Source organism: Muntiacus reevesi, chromosome 2 (assembly GCF_963930625.1).
Source record: "Muntiacus reevesi chromosome 2, mMunRee1.1, whole genome shotgun sequence".
In the NCBI taxonomy this organism is placed as follows: Eukaryota; Metazoa; Chordata; class Mammalia; order Artiodactyla; family Cervidae; genus Muntiacus; species Muntiacus reevesi.
Window position 1 is genome coordinate 199,830,605 of NC_089250.1, and position 22,244 is coordinate 199,852,848.

Sequence of the window (22,244 nt, forward strand, 5' to 3'; positions counted from 1 at the left end):
GTGTTCCCAGTGTCCCCCTACAGGCTTTGTAGTCACTCGCCTACTTAGAGCTCACATCAGCCCTATAAGCTGGACGTTATTGCCACTTTACTGGTGAGGATAAAAACTCAAACTTGTTAGATAACTTGGTCTAATGGGCATGGCGAAGGAGTCACACTCGAGTGTTTGGCTCCGCAGCCCACGCTCTTCAGCTCTGCCCCGGTGAGATGGGACAGTCCAGTGCATCCTGTCTCATGCCAGCAGTCTCTGATGGTTGCAGCTGTTTGGGGAGCCGTGTACCCCAGCTTCCTTCTCTTTTTGGACCACCAAAAAGGAGGATCTTGGAGTTGGCAAAGCTTAGATGTGCCCTTGGCTAACCTCTTGCTCCCTAGAGAAATCTTCCAGGGTGTGTCCGATAGATTCCCTTCCAGCCTGTGTTTGAATACCTCCAAAAGGAAGTTTGCCACTTGATGTGACTAACTGTCTGTTTTCTTCTTTTATTTACTTATTTTATAACTGACATGATTTTTTGACTATCCATTTTATTGATGAACAACCAAAATTAAGAAAAAGTGGGGTGTTTATTTTCCTGAGCCTTTTAAAAATCTTTAGGTAATTTGAGCTGCTGTCGTTAAGTCGCTACGTCATGTCCAACTCTTTTGCAGCCCCATGGACTGCCCCACCAGGCTCCTCTTATCCATGGGATTTCTCAGGCAAGAATACTGGAGGGGGTTACCAATTCCTTCTTCAACGGACCTTCCTTCTCTTCCTGACCCAGGGATCGAACCCACGTCTCCTGCACTGCAGGTGGATTCCTTACTGCTGAGCCACTAGAGAAGCCCAAGTAATTTGAGTACACAATTCCAAAAATCCTATCCAGTTACTAAAGAAAGGACGTACAACATAATAGATTTTGCCAATCCAGAATCCAGTCCTATGCCCCTTCCCATAGGCAACCACTGAGAATAATTTTCAATCTGTCATACTGTTAGTCTATTCTTGACATGGACAGATACATAGGTCCACACTCGCCTCTGTAATCATATGGATGTGCTATCCCACATCTTTCTCCTTTTATTTAACAATATATCTTAGAGGTTGTTCCATTTTGGCACATACAGGTGATAAAAATAGCAATTGTTAACATATATGTTGTTTACCATGTACCAAGTACTCTTCTGAGTTTTTTTTTTTTTGGCTCTGCGGGGTCTTAATTGCAGCACGCATACGGGATCGTCGGTCTTCATTGAAGCATGTGTGGTTTTTAGGTGTGGCATGTGAACTCTCAGCTGTGGCATGTGGGATCTAGTATTTCCCTGACCAGGGATTGAACTGAGGCACCGTGCATTGGAAGCTTGGAGTCTTAACCACTGGACCACCCAGGAAATCTCCCTATTTTGAGTTCTTTACGTTTATTGATGCCTTTAACCCTCACAGTATATATGAGATAGGTCCAGTTTTTCTCCCTAAGGAGCAGAGATAAATTGTCCAAATTTCTACATCTACAATGGTGAATTAGGCATTCTGACCCTAGAGCTCAGACTTTTAATCATTATGCAGGAATCCTTCCATGTTCTAATACCTTTTGTAAGTGAAAGTGAAAATCGCTCAGTTGTGTCCAGTTCTTTGCAACCCCATGGACTATACAGTCCTTGGAATTCTCCAGGCCAGAATACTAGAGTGGGTAGCCTTTCCCTTCTCCAGGGGATCTTCCTGACCCAGGAATCAAACCAGGGTCTCCTGCATTGCAGGCAGATTCTTTACCAACTGAGCTATCAGGGAAGCCCAGTACCTTTCATTGCCCCAGATGGAATCATTTGGCCAGCCTTTGCTGCACAGAACGCATTTCAGGCAGGCACAGAAAAGAAGGTTGGGACTGGGTATTGTTGACCCATCTCTCAGTGTCTGCCACAGGCAGGAAGCCTAGTGCCCCCTCTGAGAAGATGGTCTCCTGGCTCTGGGCCCTGTTGTAGCTACAACTGTGTTCTGACTAGTTAAATGGGAGCTGGTTTCTTGCAAGAATTGTCCTGCTTGCAGTCTTTAAATAGTGTCTGTAGCATAAGTTATTAAGCTGTAAAAGAATATACAAACTAGATTAGACAAAAATCTAATTTGAACGCTTTGTTGCAAGTGGCAGAAATCCAGCTTGAACCAATTTAAGCAAAAAAAGGGGTTTTATTGGCTTACACAACAAATTACGGAAAGGACTAGCTTGAGAAGCAATGCAGTGTGAACCCTGGGTGAGTTACTTAATCTCTCTGTGCCTTCACATCATAGGCTGTACAGTGGGGATCATAGGATGTAACGGTGGGGATCCATAGAGTTGGAATGGATTAACTGAGGTTTTTACTACCTCATTTAGTGGATTAACTATAGCATTTACTATATGTAAACAGTAGGGCCAATTCCTGGTACTTAGAAGCACTCTGTAAGTGATAAGCTATCATTGTAGGGACAACCCTATCCAGAGATACAGGGCACTTTGCTTTTGTATCTTTTTCATCTTTACATTAGTGGATGTATAGACTGCACTGTGGTAACAAAGAAACCATCAAAATACAGAAGACTATTTGAATATGAGAGAGGAGGTAATTTCACTGACCTAACAGTGCAGGGATAGGCAAGTGGTCTAGCGGAGGTAGGTGACTGGGCTCCACAATGTCATCAGGCACCCCGGCTCCAACTCTCTTGTCACATGACCACATGTAACTGCAGAGGAGGCTCTAAATTTAGTGTCTAGCTGGGCAGCCAAAACTCGGAGGAAAAAGGTTCTGGTAGTAGGAAGGAGAGGGCGAGAGTGGACCTTGAGAGTCAGCACCAGACTCTACAGGCCTGTGTGTTGGTTTCTTTTCTCCTGCTGCACATGGTCTTCCTCCACGCATTAGGGCATGTGGCAGCTGACAGCCCCAGACTTGCATCCTACCAGCTTGGTGGCCCTGAAAGAAAGGTTTCTTTCCTCCAGTTCTAATTTAGACAATTCCAAAGAAAGTTTCTCATTGGGCTCTCGTGAGCCCCCTGTGGGGCCAAGAGTGTATGGCCCTATAATTAACCCCATCTGGGTCATGACCTCCCCCCGCAACCCCCGTCCTCACCATTACAGAGAAACAGCAAAGCGTATTTCCAAAACAAGGTGCTGGCAAGACAAAACACTAGCTACCATAAATAGTAAGCGAGTTTTTAATTATGGACTGATACTGCTTGAAAGGTGTTGACAGTCATGTGTGTCCTAGGAAAAGCCAGCTGGACTCTGTCTCCATGGTGGTTCTCACCCCAGGGAAAATCTGTCACCAGACAATTACTTTTTTAACCCCAGAGAAAAAAGTCTCTTTGTCCTCAGAATACTCCCAGAAGAGCGAGCAGGTGGAAGAGTCCTGGGTTGGGACGCTTTCCATTTGGCTTAGGGCAGAGAGGGGATTATCGACTCATTTAGCTGATGAGGCCAAGTCTAGAGCTGCCATCCAGCTGGATCCCAGGACTCAGAACTCACCAGGTCACCAGGGACCTGACTCTCTTCAGCTCTTGACTCTGCTTTCCTTTGAGTTGGCTTCACTCTCCAGGCTTCACAATGTGACCCTGCAGCTCCAGTTATTGGTAGAAAGAGCTCTCCTCCTCCATTAAGCCCATGGACCTGACTATCACTGGTCCAGGATGGAAGTGTCCAGCTGCAAGTAACCACTGTGGCCAGGAAGATGGAATTCACTGATTTGGCCGGGCCTGGGGCACGTACCCACAGGGACTGGGAGCTGGTGCCTGGTGGCTGTATTTTACCAGAATAGGAGATGAATGGGTGCTGGGCAGAAAAGATTCTGAGGTGTCTAGTTTAGACCTTTTCCCCTTCTCTGGATTTCTTTCTTGCCCAGCCTTACCTCCTGTCCAATCTCTCATTACTCTTGGTCTTGGAAAGTACCTCCTGAGGGGTATCTGGGCCTGAACTGGGGGCACAGTTGCTTAGCCAAAGTGGAGTGTTCAAGAAAGAGCCATTTGGAGGATGCTGCTCTGCCTGGAGGGGCTTCCCAGGTGACTCAGTGGTAAAGAATCCGCCTGCCAATGCATGAGATGCGGGTCAGGAAGATCCCCTAGAGGAGGAAATGACAACCCACTCCAGTATTCTTGCCTGGAAAACCCCACGGACAGAGGAGCCTGGCAGGCTACAGTCCATGGGGTTGCAAGAGTAGGACATGACTTAGCGACTGAGCGCGTACGCACTTCTGCCAGAAACTGCTTCCCCGTGCACCTTACGAAGGGGCCCTTTTCAGAGTCTAGGTAGAATTCTAGTTACATGCCTGTGCCCTTGTATGAACCCACACTAGCTGTGAACTCCTGAGGAGTCAGGTGTGAGCCTGTGGTTTTCCAGCACATACTTCATGGGGTGATTACCTGGATTTGAGTCCCCCTACCTCTGGTCCCCACCCCACCCCAGATAAGTCTTATGTTGCAGGATCCTGGGTAGAGGAAACAAGGTTGAATGATTGACTTATGAGCCTCCTGTTGGCCAATTCTGTTTCACATGGCTGCACAGGGCCCTTGTGGTTTGTTGGGGTCTGTGGTGGGTTCTGAGTTAGTCACTTCTGCATGAGCTTCACTCAGAGCTGAGACCACAGTTACTTTTTTAGTCACTTCAGCCCATCTGGGTGATAACAGACTTGGAAATGAATCAGACAAACATTGCTCTTCTTTCCACATCCTTGGAAATTTCTCACCTTTAAAGCAGGGATGTTGGTGGCTCGGGAAGCTTTTCTTGGTGTCTGGATCTGGCTGGTGAGCCCACAGGGTGCCCAGAACATGGAGCTCCAGTCTCATTCTGACTTGCCCTCAGGCATTTGCCAGGACAGATTGCGTCTAACAAAGCTGGGTGGTTGCTCTGGGTGGTCACATCAAGCTGGCTGGGCTCCTAGTGGTAGCTGCTGTAGGGCTGTAAGTCCCCTGTAATGGCAACGGCAATGTTAGAACAGTGTGTTCAGAGGCGTGGTTATTTCAAAACAAGTGTTGGCAAAATGTCCTGCCAGCTTGGACCAGTTCCCGTAAGTCCATGATCACGGAAATGCTTCCAGAGCCCCGGTGATGGGCTGTGCTTTGGTGCTTTTGCTGCCCTTTAGGGCTAGGGGTGGGATGCGGGGGGAGTGTCTGACTACATGCTGCAGCCCTCATTTATTCTTTTCACAAATACTCACTGACCACAACTGAGTGCCAGGCGCTGGCCTAGTGAAGAATAAGACAGAGCCAGTCCCTGCCTGTAGGGGTCTTACGGCTTAGCTTGGTAAACAGAACAGTTCTCCAGTGGAGGCCTGAGGGGCTCTGCTTGGGGTCACCACAGTGGTGAAGTGTGGGTGTTGGGGGCAGCAGATTGAATCCCAGTCCTGCTGTCCTCTAGCCATGTGAATTTGGGCAAGTTATCTCACCTTGTGGAAACTCACATTTCTCATCCTTAAAATGGGGAAGATTCATAGGGGTTATTATGATTAAATGCATTCATACATGGGATGCATGTGTAGGGACTCAGGGTGAGCACTCAGTAAATGGTAGTTATAACTAGTATTATTAGAAATGATACATCTTATAGTATATGGGTGTATCATATTCTTATGTATGCATGTAAGCATGCTAAGTCACTTCAGTTGTATCCGACTCTTTGTGACTCCATGGACTGTAGCCTGCCAGGCTCCTCTGTCCATCGATTATCCAGGCAAGAATACTGGAGTGGGTTGCCGTCCCCTCCTCTGGGGGATCTTACTGACCTGGTGATCGAATCCCGGTCTCTTATGCATATCTTACACTATTATTAGGAAGTGAACCCTTTATAGTATAAGGTGCAGCATTCCTATATATTTTTTAAATTTAAAGTGAAATTAAGACCATCTTTCCCTATCATCTTTCCCTTCATCACAAAGAAATCACCCTTCCTTGCTTGGCATCTGTGGGGTGTCAGGCACTTATTAGAAAACTTTTACTCCTCCCAACTGTCAAAAAATGTAGGGATTTTTATAACCCATCATACAGTGTCAAAGAGGCCAGTCTTAAGAGAGGTTAGGTAAATTTGCCCAATGTCACATAGCTAATAAATGGCTGAGGTGGAGTCAAAACCAAGTCTTATCTGGCTGCAAAGTCCATGTTTTATGCAGCAAAGCACTTAGCCTGAGGACTGCACTCGCTGCTCTGTTGGTTAGTCCCTTGCTTTCCTGGAGTTTCTGCTGCATGTTGGCCACACCTGTTCTCATTATGCACTCTGACCTGGATCCTGAAGTGAGAAGAGGTGGCCCAGGACATCCTACTTCCCCAAGGAGACTGAACAGCTTGTGCTGTACCTCCAAGGCCATTGGATATCAGGCAGGTGGTTGTGCATACGAAAATCATTCAAGAAAGAGACACAGGAATGGAGTTCACTCCTCTCTGACTTTCATCTTATGTCTGAAGCCTGTGTGGGTTTTCTTGGCCCTTCCATCTTTTCTTTAGCTACGTTCATCTCAGCCTTTCATATCTACTGGTTGGACTTTCTGGTTTTCTGTGGAAGTAGCAAGAGGCTGAGGAAACAGTATGACCAGAGGAGAGGGGAGAAGTATGGAAATTTGAGAGGCCCAGGAACTGGAAAGTCCTGTTGAAGACTCTGAGCTCCCTGGGATTAGGTACAGGTTCTTTTTATTTCAGTAATAATAACAACAGTATTCTAAGAGATTCCTCTTAGAATTTCTCCACGAAAACCTTAGGAGATAGTCATGTCTTCTCCTAGATAGAATCCTAGGAGAAGGGCACCGTAACCATCCCTGTTTTATAGACCTGGAAATTGAGGCAGAGAGAGGTTCAGTCACTTACTGAAATCACATGGCATTTGAACCCAGGGTTTCTTCAGACCGTGAGTTTAACCAGCATGTCATATTGCTTTTTGGTAGGAGTGAATGAGTGAGCAAGTGAACCAAAGGAGTCTGGGATTTGGTTCTTTATTAAAAATAATTTTATTTATTTATTTTTGGCTGTGTTGTATCTGTTACTGCACGCGGGCTTTTCTCTAGTTGTGAAGAGCAGGGTATCTACTCTTCGTTGCAGTGCTCAGGCTTCTCGTTTCCGTGACTTCTCTTGTTGCAGAGCATGGTCTCCAGGGCACACGTGCTCAGTAGCTGTGGCTCCTGGGCTTTAAGAGCACAGGCTCAGTAGCTGTGGTGCACAGGCTCAGTAGCTGTGGTACACAAGCTTAGTTGCTCCGCCGCATGTGGGATCTTCATGGACCAGGGGTTGAATCCATGTCTCATGCATTGGCAGGCAGATTCTTTACCACTGAGCCACCAGGGAAGCCCTGGGGTTTGGTTCTTGCCAGAATAACAAGGCCCTGAGAGGCAGTGTGCAAACAGGTGTGCTTTGGAGTCAGCAGAACTGAGTTGGAATTCAAGCTTGCTACCTCCTGGCTACATGACCTCAGGCAAGTATCCTGATGTACAAGTGCTCCTTTCCTTATCTTTAGGTGGGAAAAGTAATTCTTTTCTCCTACAGTCTTCGTGTGGATTAAATGAAATCATCTCTATAAAGCTCTTAGCCTCGTGCCTGGAATATAGTAAGTTCATAAAGGCTCACCGATAGTGTTACTATTACTGATACCATGCAGATAGATTGATTAACATGACACAGTTGCAGCTATATAAATTCGAAACTCCATGTTGATAAGGACTAGAAGGGAGTATGAAAACAGCTGTTAAAGGATGGCTGAAAGGGAATTCAAGTTTCTTCAATGCTTCGTAATTTTTTTAGTAAGTGTTCCTGAATGAAATAAATAAAACATACATGCAATGGGTGCTCAACCGGCCTTTGAATGTATGAATGAAAAACAGTCTTAACTTTTTAAATTAAAAAAAATTTTTTTTGACCATGTCCTGAGGCTTGTGGGATCCTAGTTCCCCGACCGGTGACTGAACCTGTGCCCTTGGCAGTGAAAGCTAGAAGTCCCAGTCATTGGACTGCCAGGAAATTCCCTAATTTTTTTTTAATAGGTTGAATCTGTTGCTTAAAAATGTATAGTAGTGGATACCCTTGGGGGGGTTATTACTGAAAGGGGGCCTATGCAGGAAAGAGTGAACACTGCTGGCCTGTGATGATAACCCTATAAATGCTGAATTAACTACTAGGGGTTTGAGTCAATTTGCAATGAGAAAAAAAAGGGAAGTTTTTTAAAAATGGCTTTGTATTTTGTGGCCATTGTATCTGGAGCTACGATAAAATTGATTTAAAATGTTACATGCTTGTAATTTCATAAATGCTGGTGGAGCCATCTCAAACATGCAAAATTTAAATTAAGAAGGTATTGGTGGGGTATAGTTTCCTTGCTTTTCCTATCCATAGGTAGGTAGGAATTTAAATTCTTTGGATTTTAGAACCAGAACAAGTTTCCATACCTGATGAGTTTTGCTAAGATTTGTGTCTGTTGGAACCTCTGGAAAGAGGGTGACAACAGAAGAGAGACACTCTCTGAATAGAAATACACATTTGGATTTTGAAAAAGCAGTTAAGTTTCTCAGTGGTCCTTGTTGAAATCAGATGTCTGACCCTTAGAGGCTGATGATTGTCCAGTCTGATGGGTGTGTTTTTGAGTGGGTCAGTTTGGACTCTGAGACTGACAGAAGGGGTACTGTCTGTCTGGCATTGCAGCACGCCTTTGCTACTGCTGAAGAAAAGTACCCGGCTTGATTGGAATCCCAAATGCACTGACCCTACTTGCCTGGACCTCACTCTAAGCTGAAACCTGACACTAGCGGTCAGTGCACTCTTTCCGCTTCCCAAGAAGCAGTGCTGAACTGGAAGCAGACCCAGGCTCCGTGAACAGACCTCAGGCAGACTCTGGGACCACTGGAGATTTAGGGCCCCTCTTTGGAGCTCCGAATGATGCCAGCATACATTGTGAATGCTGACTGTACCAACTGGGTCACATACAGATGCCCACAGGAAAGAGCCATTCTTTGATGGGACCGTCTAAAATCAAGCTGCTGATCAGCTCTTTTAGCAGAGGCTGATTGCATCCTGACTTGTGATCCCTGCCAAAACCTGCAAGTTGGAGGAAGGCACATCACAGGGACTCTGACTACCAGCAACCTCCTGCTTTTGACATATCAGATTCTGGGCCTTCCCTGGGGGTGGCTCGATGCTTTTGATTTGTGTGCTCAGCTCCTGGGTGAGCTGCAACTTACCACTGCAGGTTGATAGGCTATTCCTCCTCCTCACTTTCCCCTCTGTACACACACCCTGTAAGATTAGAGTGACTACTCCAGTGTAACTGTCTCTGGAAAAGGACTGATCTTTTCTAGGCTGTCTCAGGGGAAAAGGGGTGGAAGGTTATATAAACTCACTATGAAAATTTTTACATTCAGAACTTCATCTATTAGTGTGCTAGGGCTGCAGTAACAAAATAGCACAGACTGGATGGCTTAAAAAATAGAAATGTATTTTCTCACAGTTCTAGAGGCTAGAAGTCTAAGAGCAAGCAGTTGGCACGTTTCTCCTAAGGCCTGTGTCCTAGGCCTGCAGCTGGCAGCCTTCTCATTGTATCTTCACATGGTTGCCCCTCTGTCTGAGTGTCTGTGTCTTAATCTCTTATAAGAACACCAGTCATATTGGATAGGGCCCACCCATTTTACTTTAATCACCTCTTTGAAGGCCATATCGCCAAATACAGTCACATTCTGTACTAGATGTTAGGACTTCAGCATATAATTTGGGGAAAACACAGTTCAGCCCATAACATCTCCTGATCAATTCCTGAATATCTTTCTGGTTAAATTATATTAAAATATTTATATGCAAAATTATTCCTATGTTTCTTACACACAGCCCTTCTGGATGAAAGGCCTGGATGAGAATAAAAGATTATTGAAAAAATGTCAGGTTAGTATTGCTGATCAAAAGCCTGGCACCCAGGGAGCTTTGGGGGGCAGGGAGAGCATTTATGATCTTCATTTCTCAGAACTATTCTGGAAACTTTCCCTTTTTCCTGAAGGAAAGCTCCCAGTGCCATCGGCTGTAAGATTGGCCCTTAGCTGGCATCTGGGTTCTTGAAGAGTTCAGGAGAGTTTCTCATCATTCCCTAAGTGATAGGAGTTGCTTGCTGAACTTAAACTGTGTAAACAGTGTGGTTTATGCTGCATGCCTGCTTTCCTCCCAGGAATGTAGAATTTTGGTGTGTTACAGGCAGAGGGTGCCTATGTGACCAAGCCCCAGAAAAGCCCTGGGCTGGAGTCTCTAATGAGCTTCTCTGGTAGATAACATTTCACACATGTTGTCAAACTCATTGCTGGAGGAATTGTGTCCTGTGTGACTGACTCCACTGGGAGAAGACTCTGGGAAGCTTGTGCCTGGTTTCCTCTGGATTTTGCTCTATGCACCTTTCCCTTAGCTGATTTTGCTTCATAACCTTTCACTGTAATAAATCCTAGCCATCTATGAGTAGGACTATATGCTGAGTCCTGTGGGGGGATGGTCTTGGGGCCCCCCAACACAGGGCACAGGGGGGACTTCTGGGGTTGTTGGTCATGTACTCTTTCTCAGTCTGGGTGCTGTTTACATGAGATGTACTCATTTTGTAAAAATTCACTGAGCTGTCCAATTAACAGATGTATACTTTTTTGGTACATAGATTCAACTTTATAAAAAGATAAAACAATATTACACACCACAGGGATTAAAAAATAATAATTTTAAAAAACAACTTCCTTTTATTTATAAAGCATTTTAGCCACTCCTTTTTGCCAGGCATTGTGCTGAGGGCTTGGGACATGGGGTAGGAAGGATGTCTTCATTGCCTCTCAGTTTATTGGGAGTTATATAAAGAGATAACTGTGATATGACCAACTTTTGCTGAGTCCTAGCAAAGACATCATAGGATGCTGGGCTTATAACTTGAGTGATTCTCAGGGTTGCCACTTAAGAATCTATCGAAGCCAGACGGGCAAAGGGACAAAGGAGGGTTAGCAGGGAACGCTGACAAACTGGGAAGGTATGTTAAGCATAGAGTTGCGACAGCTAATAGTTTTTTCTTAAGGAAAAGCCACAGAGCTGAATTTTTATGTGAGCTCTCTTGATTTTTCAGTCCTGTATATGAATCCAAATTTTAAAAAGTGAAAGACCAAACAAAACACCTCTGCAGGCCAAATTTGACCTTGGCTTACCAGCTTGCCAGGCATTCTGCCAACCTGTCATTTTTCCCTCTTATAAAACAATTGAGGGTCCACTATCTTAGGCACTGGGAAATAGAGCAGCTGAGCCAGCCAGACAATTTTCTTGCAGAATGACCCTGACCGGGGTGGTGGGGTTCTGATACTGTGCTTCTCAAACTTCAGTATGTGTGGGAATCACTGGGTAGAGTCTGAATTGGGGGGGATCTGCGTTGAGGCCTGAAGCTTTGTCTTTCTAACAAGCTCCCAGGTGTTGGTGATGCTGGTGGCACCTACTGTTATTTGAAGGAGAAGAGGAGGGGGTTTGTCTGGAAGATGCGTTTGCTTGGCAAGCATCCTCTTTATACTTCGATTTTAGTTTATGGGGTGATTTGGAAGAGAGTTGTTGACTTCTGAAGCGGATATTAGGGCTCTCCCATGTTGTCTCTCATGCCAAGTTTCTGTTTTCAGAGTTTATAATCTAGAAGGCCGGGTGGGGGTGGAGGAAGGTGCTAGGAAAAGTTTCCTGGAGGAGGTGCTCGCGAACTGCAGGAGCTTCCCTTGCCGCCGAGAAAGGAGAAACTCTGAACTCCCCCTCTCCTGGGGCTGGGTCTCAGCAACCTCCCACCAGCTATGGTTTCCCAGGCATCCCACGTGTCTTCCGTCCGCGATCCCTGTCAATCAAGCTCCCCCTAGGGCCTGGGTGAGGGTTTAAAGGCGGCCGCAGTGCAGAGCGCTCCCAGAGTGCCGCGCGGCGGGCGGGTTTGGATTTTAAATCCCCGCGGCCAATCAGTAGCGCGTAGGCTCTTGTAACGTTCCCGGCGCCGCGTTTGAATTCGAGGAGAGGCAGAGCCGTGCCCAGCCTCTGCCTGGACCCTGCTAGGTCCGCTGAGCAACTCCGGGAACATGAGTGCGGCGGCAACTGCAGGGAAGCTGGCGCGGGCACCAGCCGACCCAGGGAAAGCGCCCGGAGTTGCAGCTCCCGGGGCTCCGGCGGCTGCCCCGCCGGCGAAAGAGATCCCGGAGGTCCTAGTCGACCCGCGCAGCCGGCGGCGCTATCTACGGGGTCGCTTTCTGGGGAAGGGTGGCTTTGCCAAGTGCTTTGAGATCTCGGATGCGGACACTAAGGAGGTGTTCGCGGGCAAGATCGTGCCTAAGTCGCTGTTACTCAAACCGCACCAAAAGGAGAAGATGTCCATGGAGATATCCATTCACCGCAGCCTCGCTCACCAGCACGTCGTCGGTTTCCACGGCTTTTTCGAGGACAACGACTTCGTGTTCGTGGTGTTGGAGCTCTGCCGCCGGAGGGTGAGTGTCGCTGCTGGGGAACTGGAGCTGCCCTGGGGGCGGGGTTGGGGCGCCGGGAACCGGAGCTGCAGGGGAAGGGGCGCCCCGGGGCTCAGAGCTGCTAGGGAAGAGTTGCTGGGAACCTGGAACTGGAAATGGAGAAAGTCTTGGGGAGAGAGGTTCTTGGCACTTGGGGCCTTTAGGGAAGGAGGCTTCTGGACCTAGCAGTTGGGTGGATTGGGGGAGGTGCGGGAGAACCTTGCTTACGGACGCCAGGGCTTCCGGAGTTGCTAGGTAAGGGGTATTGAGGACCCTCACTTTCCGGAGTGGGGTTGGGTCAGGCAGAGGGTAGTTGGAGCCAGACTTCGGAGCTTCCGGGAGGGGGGGGGGGGGCAGGAAAGGGATCTGTTGCTGCAAAGAGTTCCGGGACCGGGATACTGGGGACTCTGAGCTTCCGGAGTGGGCTGAGAGAGGGGTCCCAGGTAAGGGACTTGGGAGGGAGCCGGTGGGATAGGGATGCAATGAACTGTTGTGGCTGGTTTGGGGGAGAGTCTGGATCGCAGTTGTCCTGGAGAAGAAATAGGTAGTAGGGTCCTGACTGCCTTTACCTAATGACAGCCCCTCCCTGCCTTGGGTCTGAGTACCGACTCCCGCTTCTCCTTCCCTCCTGCTCCCAGTCTCTACTGGAGCTGCACAAGCGGAGGAAAGCACTCACGGAGCCCGAGGCCCGCTACTACCTGCGGCAGATCGTCCTGGGTTGCCAGTACCTGCACGGAAACCGCGTTATTCACAGAGACCTCAAGCTGGGCAATCTCTTCCTGAACGAGGATCTGGAGGTGAAAATAGGTAAGGAGCTGGGACTGCAGGGGCACTTGACGTGCAGTGGGAATGAGGAGGAACTGGGAGGTGGGGCGGGGGAGAGGAAATTTGGAAGGAGAGGAGGGAGGGAGGGAGGAAGAGGATGGTAGGAAGTCTGGGCTGTTGATTGCCTCTAGAATCCTCTCTCTAGGACAGAAACTTAAAGAGCTACAAGCCAATGTCTTGCCCGCAGATGCACTTGAAGGGGGGGATGTGTTCTATTTTTTTTTTTTTTTTAAAGAATTTGAATTTTTTTTCACTTTTTTAAAATTATCTGTTTTATTTACTTATTTTTGGCTGCATTGGGTCTCTGCTGCTTCATGCTTTTCTCTAGTTGCGGTGAGTGGGGGCTACTCTTCGTTGCAGTATGCGGGTTTCTCATTGCGGTGGCTTCTCTTGTTGTGGAGTACAGGCCCCAGGTGTGCAGGCCTCGGCAGCTGGGGCACCAGGGCTCTGGAGCACAGGTTCAGTAGTTGTGGCACATGGGCTTTGTTCCTCTGTGGCATGTGCGATCCTCATGGACCAGGAGTGGAACCTGTTTCTCTGGCATTGGCAGGTGAATTCTTTACCACTGAGCCATCACGGAAGCCCCTCATTTTCAGTTTTTTAAACTGAGAACCTTGATGTAAAATTTTGAATTTGGAGCTTCTTTTAAACACTCGAGAGTTGCAACAGTATAGGGGTGGCATTCCCTCAGGGCAGCTCCTTGCTGTGCTGAACAGCAGCTGATCCCTTCAGATGCCCTGTGGTGTGCCGCAGTCCCCACCCCTCCGCATCACTTCCTCACAAACTTGCCAAGTAGCCATCTTGACATTTTACTTGCTTAATCCCTGAAGGCATTTGAATTTTGCTATCCCTGTCAATTCCCCTTTAGAAGTAAACCCCTCCTTTCTAAGGGGAAGGGTGAGGAGGTTCTCTGGGAGGCCCCTCCCTAGGGCCAGCATGGTGGGAGGATTCCTGGGAGGGCCTTAGTGTACACAAGGACTTGGGGCTTTGAGAGGTCACGTGACCCTGGTTCTTGATGGTTACATCTGAGCCAGCTGTCTGCATTGACAGACGGCAGAAGCTGGCACCTGAGCCTCCCTCTTCCTCCCTCTGTCCCAGGGGATTTTGGACTGGCAACCAAAGTGGAGTATGACGGGGAACGGAAGAAGACCCTGTGCGGGACTCCTAATTACATAGCTCCTGAGGTGCTGAGCAAGAAAGGGCACAGTTTCGAGGTGGACGTATGGTCCATTGGGTGCATCATGTAAGTTGGGAGTTGTCTCAGGACCCACCAGTCTCAGCAAGGGGCTTTCTGGACCTCTCACCCAGCAGACTTTATCCTGCAGACCTTTCCGCCTTTGGAAAGGCTGCTCCAGAGGACAGATGGCCTCCAAAGGAAGCCTCATTGCTGCATTGGTATATCCTGCTGGATTCCTGCAACCTGGGCTGTGGGTTCAGGGAATGAGGGAGGGAATGTCTCCACAAACTTGCTCTAATCCCTTGCTATTCAAAGTATGGCAGACCAACAGCAGCATCACCTAGGAACTTGTTAGAAACGCAGAATCTCAGGACCCAGGCTAACTGGATCACAATCTGGATTTTAAGACCCTTGAGTGATTTCCATGCACAATAAAGTGTTAGAACCACTGATCTAAAAAGCAACATTGGGTGGGAAGAATTAGGCCAGGAGTGGTGCTGGCGGGAGGAGGTCTTGTGGTCCGTCTGGGTCAAGGCCGTCAGGTGAGTGGTAGGCAGAGAGTTGGGCCTGTTCAGCTGTTACCCCTTTTGTTGTTTCCCTGGGTACTGGAGAGTTAGAAATGGCTTTTCTACTTCTTTGCATTGGAATTTCCCAAATGAAAACTTGCAGCCTGAAGTACAGAACTGTTAACTGTGGAGCTGCTTCTGAAGGAGCAAGTGGCCCCTGCTTGAACCTGTTCTGTTTTAGCTGGCAGCCTCTGGCCCCTAGATCACCACAGGCTATAGCTGAAAAGTCACTGATCCATTAGAACCCAGTCTCATCACTTGTATTCTATTGAAGGCTCCTCCCTGCCAGTGTTGTGGCTCCTGGGGCTGCTTTTGAACTTGTAAATTGTCCTCTGGGACCCCAGAGTCACAGTAAATGCCCAAAAGATGTCTGACTTCCTTTCTGGCCCTGAGAGGATTCCTCCCTGCATCTGGGTTTTGCTTGGGAACCTTGAGCCAAATTCCTCCTTGTGCTTACAGGTATACCTTGTTAGTGGGCAAGCCACCTTTTGAGACCTCTTGCCTAAAAGAGACCTACCTCCGGATCAAGAACAATGAATACAGTATTCCTAAGGTGACTAAAACCACTTTAAGTTTAGATTTGTTTTATTTAATTCCCTCCCCCACCAAGCGATTTACTGAGCCCAGCCATATCCTGGGGACAGAGATGGGTCAATGCCACCCCTAGGGTAAGCATAAGAGCTTTAGAGGGTCCTGTCTGAAATTGCATACAGAGTCTGACGTATGTGCACAGAAACAGTTTTTCTTGGGATGAGAGTTTGTAGGCCCTCAACAGTTGGGCAGGTAACCCAAAAGACATGTAAAACACAGAGAAAGACAGCAGGCATAGGGGGCAGACAGAGAAGTGCTGCCTATCCTGGCAGTGGACTGTCTTGGTTCAGATGGGCTCTGCCACTTTTTAGCCGGATCACAATGGACAAATGGCCTGAGTCTTCTGAGCTGGAGTCCCTGCCCTAGAGCACCTTGCTCTAGGTGAGTGCTCATGGAATCTTGAACCACCATGAAGGCAAAGTGGTGTGCTTTTGCAACCACCAGCAAGAGTGCATTGAGAGGGATTGTCTGCAGCAGTCTGGCACACCGCTGCTTCCCAGTTTGGTGTCTTTGTCTTATGTGAAGCCAAGAGTCCTATCTCCATCAGAACAGATGGGCTGAATCTGTTACAGAGGGTCAGTTATTGGGCAGAGCAGAGTGGTTCCGAGTGTGGGTGTTGCAGCTAACTCTGTCTCGGTGTGGGTGCTGGCTCCACCACTCACTCAGGATGTATCTTAGGCACTTAACTTCTCTGTGCCTGTTTCCTCATCTGCAAAAGTGGGATAGTACTAGAGATCTTCACTCCTTGGGTGTTTCTGTGAGGGTTAAGTGAGTTCATCTACATGAAGTGCTTAACAGTATTTTGTTGGTACATAGTAAGTACATAGTTGATGCTAGGTTTTACTGTGCATTTGACCTACCCTGGGTTGGATCTCCTTACCAGGGCCCCAAGCTTGGTGCTGTGTCTCTACTTTATAGATGAAGATGCAAAGGCCCAGAAAGTTGGGTTAGTTGTCATAGCTGGTGTTAAGGGACAGAAGTGGGACTTAAACCAGGTCTTTATGACTTTCAAGCCTGTGTTTTCAAGTGCTGTTGTAGTGGTGAGCAACTTGTCAACTTAGTAAAGCTGCCAGTGGAAACTTGGCACATTTATAGCCACTGAACATGGTATATTTGAGGCCAGGTGGGGGGTGGTGGTGCAGTACCCAGGTCCCGTGTCATATCCTGCTTATGACTCCCCCTCTCCCCTCCAGCACATCAACCCTGTGGCCACCTCCCTCATCAAGAAGATGCTTCAGCCAGATCCCACTGCCCGCCCAACCATTCACGAGCTGCTCAATGACGAGTTTTTCACTTCTGGCTATATCCCTGCCCGCCTCCCCATCACCTGCCTCACCATTCCACCGAGGTTTTCGATCGCTCCCAGTAGCCTGGACCCCAGCAACCGGAAGCCTCTCACTGTCCTCAATAAAGGTAAACCAGAGTGTGGGTAGACGATCTTGCCTGCCTCAGTGTATGAATGACTGGTCCCCAAAGCTCAGGTGTGCAGCAGGACAGGCCCCAGTCTTTGAGTCCATGGTCCCCATCCTCATGTGGCAAATGCCTTTCCCCATAGCTCTGTCAGGAAAGACAGACCTTCCCATGACTGGATCAGACCTGTCATGTCCTGAGAAAAGAGAGTGGCTAAATGCCATGCCCGAACAATTCTTAACATTTTTTTAAAAAGTCACTAATATCGCCCTGCATGGTTCATTGGAAAAAATGTTGAGAAGTTTCAAATACACACACAGAGCACAATGTATGTGGGACCCCCACATTGCCACCAGATTCAACACTTACTAAGATTCGCGATGTTTGCTTCATCACTCCTGGTTTGTTCCTTTGAAGTATTTTTGAAGTTAATTCCAGACATCTTGCCATTTTACCCCCAGGAACTTCTGTATGCATCTCTCTAAAAGGATGAACATTTTCTTACAAAACCACATCTCATTGCTTGGGTTGTCGTTTCTAGGTCTCTTCAGAGAGGAGTATTTGAAAATACATAACTGGGGTGGGGGGTGACCTTAAATTTATGCTATTTCTGATTCACATTTTTGAATGTTTTATTTCGATATTATTTCAAAATACGAAAAGCATAAGAATAGACAAAATCCTCCTGTATCTTGTAACCTCTTCTCTCCACCAGTTAACATTTTTGTACATTTACTTTATCTCTCATTATGTGTGTGAGTGTGTGTGTGTATTGTTTTTGTCCGAAACAATATGATAGTAAGTTTTACACATTCTGGCCTTTATTACTTAGTACTTCAGTGTATGTTTCCTAAAAGCAATTCTTTTACGTAACCACAACACAGGACACAGTTATCAAGTTCAGGAAATTGAAATTGATGCAAACTTGTCTTATAGCAGTGTTTTTCTCCACTGTGAAATTACTACTTCAATTTTCTTTTGGTAATTTGTAAGTGTCTAATTTAATATTATAGGATTTTTACTTTAATTTTATGCTTATATTTCTTTTTCTCTTACAATGAAAACCTTGTTTGCTTACACTGTATACATGAATTCTCAACATATATAAAATATGTTATGAAACTATGTTTATTTCTATGCATGCAGTTCTTTTTGTCCTTAGACTATATTTCACCAAACAAACAAAAACCCAAGAAAAGCCACTTGAAACACTTTATTTCTCTGTGTGGATATAGCACAACTTTGAGTTCATTTGTTTCAGTTATGACACTGCTGTTTTAAGGATTACCTTTTTCTTTTGGCTATTTTCTCTGGTTATATTAATATTTCCTTTGATTGGCGATCACTTGGTTAAGGGGGTGCCTCCACTGCATAGTTACTGTTTTTCCTTCGGTGATTAATTTATACCCTGTGGGGAGCTTTTCTGAGAGAATACTGCTTCTCAGACTTTAGCTCACTGATGTTAACATCCATGGTGGATGCAGCAGCAGTTATTACTGTGGTATTCTAATGGTGATTTTTCCCCTTTTCTTGTTCCCTCTAAATCTATTAATCAAAATTCTTCTGTAAGGAAGAACTGTCACTTCTCTCCCATTTATTTGGTTGGTATGGACTCATGGATATTTATTCTTAGAACTATAAGGTAATATTGTTATTTTAAAGGATTGCTTTTTTTTTTTTTAATTTTAAATATAAAGCATTTTTTAAAACCCAGAAGCAGAGTGAACTTTTTGGGGAATACATAAATCCCCATTTTTCCTCATCTGTTTTTAATAATTATCATCGTCTGCCTATATTTTTTTTTATATTTTCCACCTTCTTCCTCTTCTTTTTGCTATATTTTTTGGGGGGAGCTTTTGTTTTGTTTTGTTTGCTCTGCCCTGTGGTTTGTGGGGTCTTAGTTCCCCAACCAGGTACTGTACCCACGGCAGTGAAAGAACTGAGTCCTAACCACTAGACCGCCAGGGAATTCTCTTGCTAGAGTTTTTAAAGCAAGTCTCAAATATTCTATTCTTTCAAACTGAAGTCTTTATCATAGCTTAGATATTTTTAATTGAAAATTCAGATCTTTAAATATTGTAAGAATTTCGTATTATACAAAGGGAGCTAGCACATGAAAGAATTAAACTTTTAAGCATAAAAGGCAATAAAAATCATCCATAATTCCACCACCCAAATATACCTAGTCTTAAAATTTCAGGGTGTGTCTTTTTAGATTTCAGTCACATATAAGTACATAAAGCAGATTTTAGGGGGGAAAACCTCTTATGTTTTCATTAAATGCCTGTTAGGCCATCTTATGGGTTGCAATTTACTGAGCCCTCCCATTTTCCTGGATACAGAAGATGCTTTTAATTCTTAGTTGAAATCAGGCAGCTCCAAGCTGCTCAAGACCAGAGCTGCCCGGCAGGGCCCAGCATTGCGTCAGAGGCCTGAGTGTCTAAAGCATTATGTCTGTGTGCGGCTGTGAAGCCTGTCTACAGCCTGTCTACAGGCTGGCCTGGCTCTGGAGGTATCAGCAAGTGAGTTCAGGTGCTGTCACATGAGCAGGGCAGCTCCTTCAAAGAGCTTCTTGAGCTGTGGTCAGGGGTCCTGGGCCCTCAAATCCTGCAGCCTTTGTGCCCAACTAATGACCGTTCTCCTCTCTTTACAGGCATAGAGAACCCCATGCCCGAACGTCCCCGGGAGAAAGAGGAACCAGTGGTGCGGGAGGCCAGTGAGCCTGTCGACTGCCACCTCGGCGATATGTTGCAGCAGCTGCACAGTGTCAACGCCTCCAAGCCCTCAGAACGGGGGCTGGTGAGGCAAGGTGGGCACTGGGCCAGGGCACCGGGAGTGGGCAGGGAGGTCTCAGGCCCCCAGCTCCACAGTGCCTTTTCTTCTCCCGTTTCCTGTCCATTACAGCCCAGGGAAGTTGGCCTGCTGGCTCAGGCCCTCCATGGTCAGGCCTCTCCTTTCTTTTTGTGACTCATCTGATCTGTTTCCGCAAGTGCCGCACCTTTCAGCAGCTCCATATGCTGCCTGCGTGCTTCTGCACACACTGTCTCTTCTGCTCAGGGAATTCCTCTGTGGCCTCAAGACAGTGGAAATAACAGACCTAGGCATACTACAGCTTCAGGGTCTTTGCTCACACCGTTCCCTTCCCCCAGCACGTGCTTCATCCCGATCCCTGCATGGCTCACACTCACCCTTTCACGTGCTTCCACCAGCGTTAACCTCTGTGAGCATCTCCCTGCACCTGTCTCGTAGCATTTCTCTTCCCCCTTACCTGCCTTATGTTTTCCACAACACTTCCCATCTAACATAAAGGTTCCACACTGGTTTATTGTATTTAAAAGGGGATTATTGCATGCGCAGAACATCACATTGTCATACATCTGAAATTAGCTTCTCTCAGAATTTTTTAATCACTCAAAACTCAGTGATTCTCAGCATGATAGTTACAAGTAACTTACATATTCTGTGCATATTTATTTTGATTGGTCTCTAGCCCTGGAGCCAACATGCAGGCTCCGGGAAGTGGGTTTTGTCTTTGCTCACCGTGCCTGTGATGGCGCCTGGCACACAGTGGGCCTTTGATACATGGGTCAGCTAGACGCCCAAGTAGACTTGGCATGCTGCACTGACTTTGTGCCTCAGTGCTGCCTGTCTAAGCTGCTTGATGGCAGAGGCCCGACTCTGCTCTCCTCTGGGGCCCCAGGCTGCTGGACCGAGTTCCCTGGTGTGGGCCACCCGAGCGGATCAGAGGGGAAGAGGCTGGTCCTGACTGGTTGTCTTGTCTGTTTCTGTCCCAGAGGAGGCCGAGGACCCTGCCTGCATCCCCATCTTCTGGGTCAGCAAGTGGGTGGACTATTCGGACAAGTACGGCCTTGGTAGGTTTCTCCTAGGTGGGTGGGTAGTTCGTGACCTTCCGAGTTGTTACAGGCACTTGCTTATCTTGACTCTTGGGTTCGCTTCCCTCAACAGTCTACTGTCTCCATCCAAGGCCTCCTAGTTCCAGCCCCCAAAGCCCTCCCTGCTCCTCACTCCCCCTTTCTGAGGTCTCCTTCCACCTCCCACTAGGGTATCAGCTGTGTGACAACAGCGTAGGGGTGCTCTTCAACGACTCCACGCGCCTCATCCTCTACAGTGACGGCGACAGCCTGCAGTACATCGAGCGGGACGGCGCGGAGTCCTACCTCACCGTGAGCTCCCACCCCACCTCCTTGGTAAAGAAGGTGAGTGCATGCTGGCCTGCATGGCCCTGTGTTGCCAGGGTGAGGGCTGTGCCTGGGGATAGGCTCTAACTCCAGACTCCCTCTCTCACCAACCAGATCACCCTCCTGAAGTACTTCCGAAATTACATGAGCGAGCACTTGCTGAAGGCGGGCGCCAACATCACGCCTCGGGAAGGCGACGAGCTGGCCCGGCTCCCCTACCTGCGGACCTGGTTCCGCACCCGCAGTGCCATCATCCTGCACCTCAGTAATGGCTGTGTGCAGATCAACTTCTTCCAGGTGAGCCGGGCCCTGGAAGGTTGGGGTGGGGTGTCTGTGCCTCTCTGCTGGCCCATGGAGTTGGGTGGAGAGTGGAGGGCATGGACCCATCCTTGGTAGCATCAGTAGAAAGAAATGAAATGTGTCCCCCTCCTGTCAGCTGACCCATCTTCCCTCTACTCCTGCCAACACACAGTAGCAGCTGGGTCTTCAATCACCAACAACCCCCTCTGTCCATCTTCTCGCCCTCTCCCTCACAGGACCACACCAAACTCATCCTGTGCCCACTGATGGCCGCCGTGACCTACATCGACGAGAAGCGGGACTTCCGCACGTACCGCCTGAGCCTCCTGGAGGAGTACGGCTGCTCCAAGGAGCTGGCCAGCCGGCTGCGCTATGCCCGCGCCATGGTGGACAAGCTGCTGAGCTCGCGCTCGGCTGCCAACCGCCTCAAGGCCTCCTCATAGCCCCCGACCCCTGGACTGACGCCCTCCTCCCGCAACTAGCACCTTGGCCCACGCTGGTTAGCACCGTGGTGCTGTTTCATAGTGTGTACCCCAGCCCTGGGGGCCGGGGCGAGAGCTTCATCCTCCCTGCAGGTGGGGGCTGCCGTGTAAGTTATTTTTGTACATGTTCAGTGTGGGTTCTGTGGTCTCGCCCCTTGCCCTCAGGCCCACCCTATGAATTGTACAGAACGTGGCTGTTGAATTCAGGACTGTCCTTGCCTTTATACACATTAAACATACGTGAATCTTCCTTTCCTTCTTGTGTT

The 22,244-nt window shown here is 47.7% G+C and overlaps 1 protein-coding gene across 1 annotated transcript; it reads left to right on the top strand.

Annotated features, from left to right (window-relative positions):
- The first annotated feature begins 68 nt into the window (after positions 1-68).
- Positions 69-22,219, top strand: PLK1 (polo like kinase 1). Its single transcript, XM_065924510.1, has 10 exons — positions 69-12,410; positions 13,067-13,235; positions 14,352-14,496; positions 15,456-15,549; positions 16,781-17,000; positions 19,651-19,806; positions 20,792-20,869; positions 21,060-21,214; positions 21,311-21,493; positions 21,733-22,219. Exons 1-10 carry the CDS (start codon positions 12,009-12,011, stop codon positions 21,937-21,939), a joined length of 1,809 nt encoding a protein of 602 aa, XP_065780582.1. The 5' UTR covers positions 69-12,008; the 3' UTR covers positions 21,940-22,219.
- Positions 22,220-22,244: the final 25 nt, after the last annotated feature.

Excerpts from the sequence above, each read along its gene's own strand:
- PLK1 (XM_065924510.1), top strand. The coding sequence starts at position 12,009 with ATGAGTGCGGCGGCAACTGCAGGGAAGCTGGCGCGGGCACCAGCCGAC. Across the intron at positions 12,411-13,066 it reads TGGAGCTCTGCCGCCGGAGG|TCTCTACTGGAGCTGCACAA; the intron begins GTGAGTGTCGCT and ends TCCTGCTCCCAG. Across the intron at positions 19,807-20,791 it reads ACGGGGGCTGGTGAGGCAAG|AGGAGGCCGAGGACCCTGCC; the intron begins GTGGGCACTGGG and ends TTTCTGTCCCAG.